This window comes from Sceloporus undulatus, chromosome 1 (genome assembly GCF_019175285.1).
Source record: "Sceloporus undulatus isolate JIND9_A2432 ecotype Alabama chromosome 1, SceUnd_v1.1, whole genome shotgun sequence".
Classification (NCBI taxonomy): domain Eukaryota; kingdom Metazoa; phylum Chordata; class Lepidosauria; order Squamata; family Phrynosomatidae; genus Sceloporus; species Sceloporus undulatus.
Genome location: NC_056522.1, coordinates 83,147,155 through 83,152,550, shown reverse-complemented (window position 1 = coordinate 83,152,550; position 5,396 = coordinate 83,147,155). Strand labels below are relative to the sequence as shown.

Sequence of the window (5,396 nt, the reverse complement as noted above, 5' to 3'; positions counted from 1 at the left end):
TCATGGGAATTACATTTCTGACAAGAAAGGGTTTTTTAAAAAATAAATAAATAAATACTAAAGCTCCCAGAATCTTCAGTCTGTTGTCATGCTAATTGATTTCTTACACTGTCTACAGCAATTTAAGCAAATGTTTCCCCCTCCCCCACTTTTTTTGTGGCATGTTTCCTCTTTTGCGGTGATGTGTAAGTTGCCTCCTTAGTCCCTTCCCTAAACATCACCTCAAGGTTCCTATAGACAGATTACACTTCTTCATTCATTCATCTACCCATTCAATCTGTTTTCATCCCACTAAGCCTTTCAGGCAGTACACAGAGAGTTACTCCATTTATATTTTCTATGACTGAGAAGGCAGGAGAGAGGGAGACCATCCCAAGGACAACCAAAAGGCTTTCATTCCTCTCAATCCAGGTCTTAAACAAAACAGCATTTTCTCTGTGAAAAAGTGTACATTTTGCACAGAATGAGCCTCAAATGGTGAGTATTTTTTTAAGGGAAGACTTTTTAATGCTTTTCTTGCAGCAAGGAGAAGAAAAAATGATTCATCTTGCCAGTAAAGCATGAAACATTGGCCTGAATCCTATTGTTAGAATGATTATGATAAAGTACTAAGGAAACTACATACACACTTATTTATATCCTGCTCTAGATGGCTCTTGCAGTCCCCCCCCCATCTATGATTCTGTGATTCAATATCTACAAGTTACAAAAATAAGGTAACAAAAGATGTTGTTGTTCACTAAATAAGGAGACCCAACAATGAACTGAAACACATGAACTCTATCCTGTAGCAACCAGAGCTTGAGAACAGTTCATTTTTTAAAAAATAGATCTATTACTCTTATTTTTTAACATTTTCAGCAACAACTTTTAACTTTGATATTGTAATGCAGCAGCATAATTTCTGAGAAATATTTAACTTTAATTTATTAGCGATCAGTTTTAGTAAATCTGTTTTTATGGTTTAATAAATTAGTTACTTTAACTTAATGAATTAATTTTCTTGAATTGTTTTATATCAATTCTAATACTAACATTTCCAGATCCTGAGGGCACCAGAAAGACTAACCAGAGTAGCATATTTAAAAGGGACTGAATACAAGAGAAGAAGCCTCTTAATGTCATATATATATATATATATATATATAGAGAGAGAGAGAGAGAGAGAGAGAGAGAGAGAGAAGAAAATGGACATATTCTCCTGTTTTGCACCACTGTGAAAGGTACGGAAGCCATTGTTTCTTTTCTTTAGACTGTCGGTTCCATCTTAAAATAGAGGAAGAGAATGACAGCTTTGAGGCTCCTTGCAAGTTGCAACATGTATCATTTTTATCAATGCTTTCCTCCTCCTCAAGTCCTTCATTCAGTGCCCTGACCCTTCCTCCAATTACAGATTCTGGGTAACACTACAAAATGTGAGAGTTTCCCAAGGGCAGTCCAGGCTAGGATCATATTTCACATTGTGAAAATATACTGACTATGGAAGCTGCTGTCCTGTTATGGGTCCAGCAATATCAGCAGAACTAGGCATGAGAACTGCTATTGTTGTTTCCCCTGCACACCAGAGATCTCCCTTAGAGAGTTAAGAGAAAGCACTGAAGAATCAGATTCATGACAGGATCAGAGAAATTGCCTTGCCTGTGATCACTGACTCCAGGAGATCCATAAATACTTCAGGAAGGAGGATGTTATTGCTGCTCCAGAAGAGACAAACTATAATAATATAAAGAGGTCTCCATTCTGTTGTAGCAGTGTTTGGCTTTCTCCAGCTACACACACTTCCCTTTTATTTGCCATCTGCTGTAATCAAGCACATTACCTCAACAACTGCCAAAGGAAGTAAAAAAGAAAAGTGGTTGCTTGCTCCTTATTATGGCAGTTTGTTGTTGTTAACTGCTGTCACGTCAATTTCAGCTTATGGTGATCCTATGAATAAGAGACCTCCAAGGCTTGCAAACTTGGGGCTATGTTTTCCTTGATTGAGCCCATCCATCTGTACTGCAGTCTTCTCCTCTTTTCCTACTTCTTTCTACCTTACCAAACATCATTGTCTTCTCTAGGGAGACAGGTTTTTTCATAATATGGCCAAAGTACAAAAGTCTCAATTTAGTCAAAAAGAAACCTCTGGGGCTGTAAGCACGTACTCAAGCCTTTGTTTATCACTTCACTCTCAAACAATTCACTACGTGAAGTTCCGGTCATCCCCCCCGCTCCACTTTCAAAAAAATAAAATGTAAGGCAAATATTAATCTTGGTAGATAGCAAATCAAGAAAGACAGGTTAGCCCAACCCTTTCCTTTCTCGTCCTTTTCCCACAAGAGATCACCCTTGCTAGAGTGCTTATTTGTCCTCAGAAGAGGAAAAATGGGGAGGTGAAATACGGACTACACATTGTGTCAGTTACACAATGAATATAAAATTCCTTTGACACAATCACTTCCTTCCCTGCTTCCCAAAGGGTTTCTAGCAAATAATTTTCCATTCCTCAACTCTGTTCTTGCAAAATTATGGCAGTCTGATTCCATTCTGATTGCCATGGTTCCATGCTGTGGAATCCTGGGATTGACAGTTTGGTGGGGTACCTTGAATTTCTGAGTCCACTCCCTTGAACTACAGAAGCAGAACTGTGCGGAACAAGATTCCAAGTGCTTTACCTATGAATTCTAGGATTCTATGGGATGGAAGCAGAAAAAATTGAATCCCACTGTTATAAAATGCATACTTGTACTATGGTTACATTCTTAATCATGACTTAAGTGATTTCATCAGAAAGCAAAATCTTGCTGTTGTCCACATAAGCATCCAGAAGATAAGCCCTTCTTCACAATGCTGAAGCTAGTTGGAAATAGAAAACTTTTTGGACATGTAAGCTAAGCTCTGGATTTGAGAGGTGAATCTAAATTTTTAAAATGTTTTCTTTGGCTGGCTAGTCCACCAACATCAGAAAATGAACTTTTCATATTATTGGGCAAAACAGTCCATCTCTGCTAAGCGGTCAGCTTTCGGTGGTCCCTGATTCCCTTAAACACAAGTGATTTTACTTGTGGTCTCTAGCTTCCTAGGAAACTACATTCTCTCAGACCCTCTTTTCTGCAAGGACTTCTGCAGATGTTCTAAAACCCAAAATTCTAATCATTCAGGTTAGAAGTTAGATGATTCCATTGATTTTTTTGCTATGTTTAATTGTGGTAGTCTCTTGTCTTTCCTTCCTCCCACCCAAACAAACTTCTATTTATATCTGGACATTTGGCTGCATTGTTTTAAAAAGGAATTTCTCACTAAACCTTTCCCATGTGCAGGCCTGCATGGTTGCTAAGCTACTCCATGTGTTCGTAAGATATTTCAATAGGTTTTGTTTAATTTTGTGTCTGTTGGGCTTTGAAAGGGTACATTCAAAACATCTTCTTTTTAAAATGTTCCAATATCTGAGCTAAGGGAGGGGGGTTCAAGAAACAAGCTTAGACACTCCTGAAGCAACTGGACAGACTATATTGTGTTGAGTGGTTTGACCCAGCTATTGGCCCTGATCAATTCATAAACAATCCATAAACAAATGTTATTTGCCATCTTTCAAGTTAATATCTGAATTTTATGTATTTGTACATATCTTTATGTGAAGATAAATTGTTTTCTTGTGATTCCTTGTCTTTAACATGTAAGACAGAAGTTGCTGGGTAATTCCTCTGATCAAACAAATGTCATGTTTAAATGAAAAGATAGAGGGAAAAATGGCAGAACAGCCAGCATGGGCTGATGGATTAGTATATGGACAACAAATTTTTTTTTTTAACTTACCTTTTGATAGAATTTTTGATGCAATTTCTCCAGGAACAGACAGGTTGTCTTTGGTGCTATCTAATGAAGATGTACCTTCAGCTAAAGAAATCCGAAAGCTGCCCTCAGGTTTAGCAGTACCACTTCCCATTGTCTCATGACAGTCTATTGCCAGGCGATCTGTGCTGTCAAAGTCACCAGAAGCAGCTGAAGATAGGTTGCCTGCCTCTTCCCCAATGGAAGAACTATTAACAAAGTCAAGCCATGATTGTCTCTCTGAATGTAATGCTTTGGACAACGAAGAAGAAGATGAGGAACCTTGGGATTTCATCACAGTGCTTTCCGGCGAGGACAAATAACATGATGCTTCACTTGATACACATGATGTTAAGGAAGCCTCTCGCTGGTCCTGTTTTCCAGAATCAATAAAGCAAGAGGAAAGGGAATTAAGTCATAAACTAATGATGGATGGCATCAGGAACACTACACACATACACACATACACAAACACACACACACAAACACACACATATAAACCAAATAGTAACTGACAACAAGGGGCACTTATATACTATATGGGCAATTTGCCAGCTCTGTGAAATTATTAATTTTGTAGTTAATTTTGCTTAAATTTTACCCAGCCAAAGATGTCTTACTCCAAGCACCACTGTTTTAAAGCAGAAGATTATGGAAGTGAACTACTTTCTGATAAATTTCTTGGTACCTTCTGCCAAGAGGCAAAGAGAAAGAGCGATGTATTTTGCAGCAGAGAGAGAGAAAGAAAAAGGTATCAGTTGCTACCAAGATAATATATGATATTCAAAGCAATAATTCCAGAAATTATCTGTCTTTTCAGATTATCACCTCTGACCCTCTAGATATGGAAGTTGCTTAGTGCAATTTAGAGTGTCCAAAGATTTGGTAACAGAAGAATTGTAAGAACACAGTGCCTCACTCCTATCATGAGAGGTACTTATGCAAGGTTGAATACAGAATATAATAATGGATTGTATGAACCAATGGCTGCTCCTCACCCTTCTGATGAATATTCTGCCTCCTTTTCTCTTTTTGTATTTGGTATCTAACATCACCTTGTAGCAGAGCTGAGCAACCTTCAGCCCTCTCAATGTTTGGAAGGGGGCCTACAACTCTTATCAGCCCCACCCAATATGGCCAATAGTAAGGGATTACTGGGATTTGTAGTCCAAAATATTGAAATACCAAAGGTTCCCAACCCCTGCCTTACTCTTACTTACCCTCTATCCTGAGATCTGTAAAATGGTTGCAGTATTTGAACCATCTAGATAAGGGGCAGGATTTTTTTTCCAGTCCAAGAACCAAACTGACCCTGAAGAAGCACATTTGGGGGGGGGGGGTGTTCATAGACTCATAGAATCATATAATCGTAGAGTTGGAAGAGACCACAAGAGCCATCCAGTCCAACCCCCTGTTATGCAGGAACTCTCAAAGCATCCCCGACAGATGGCCATCCAGCCTCTGCTTAAAGACTTCCAAGGAGGGAAATTTACACAGTGGTGGTGTAAATTTACAGCGCTTTATAAATAAAGGATAATAATAATAATAATAATAATAATAATAATAATAATAATAATAATAATAAT

General features: G+C 38.2%; 1 protein-coding gene across 4 annotated transcripts in view; it reads right to left on the bottom strand.

Annotated features, from left to right (window-relative positions):
• Positions 1-5,396, bottom strand: part of IPCEF1 (interaction protein for cytohesin exchange factors 1) — a 47,578-nt gene that overhangs the window by 7,003 nt on the left and 35,179 nt on the right. For 3 of the 4 annotated variants that reach the window (XM_042456663.1, XM_042456690.1, XM_042456682.1), the window contains 2 exons: positions 4,499-4,501; positions 3,796-4,183 (listed from right to left, as the gene is read on the bottom strand). In XM_042456663.1, coding sequence (XP_042312597.1) covers positions 3,796-4,183; positions 4,499-4,501 — 391 coding nt within the window. The remainder of the gene's footprint in view (positions 1-3,795; positions 4,184-4,498; positions 4,502-5,396) is intronic. The other variant, XM_042456672.1, reaches the window with a different exon arrangement.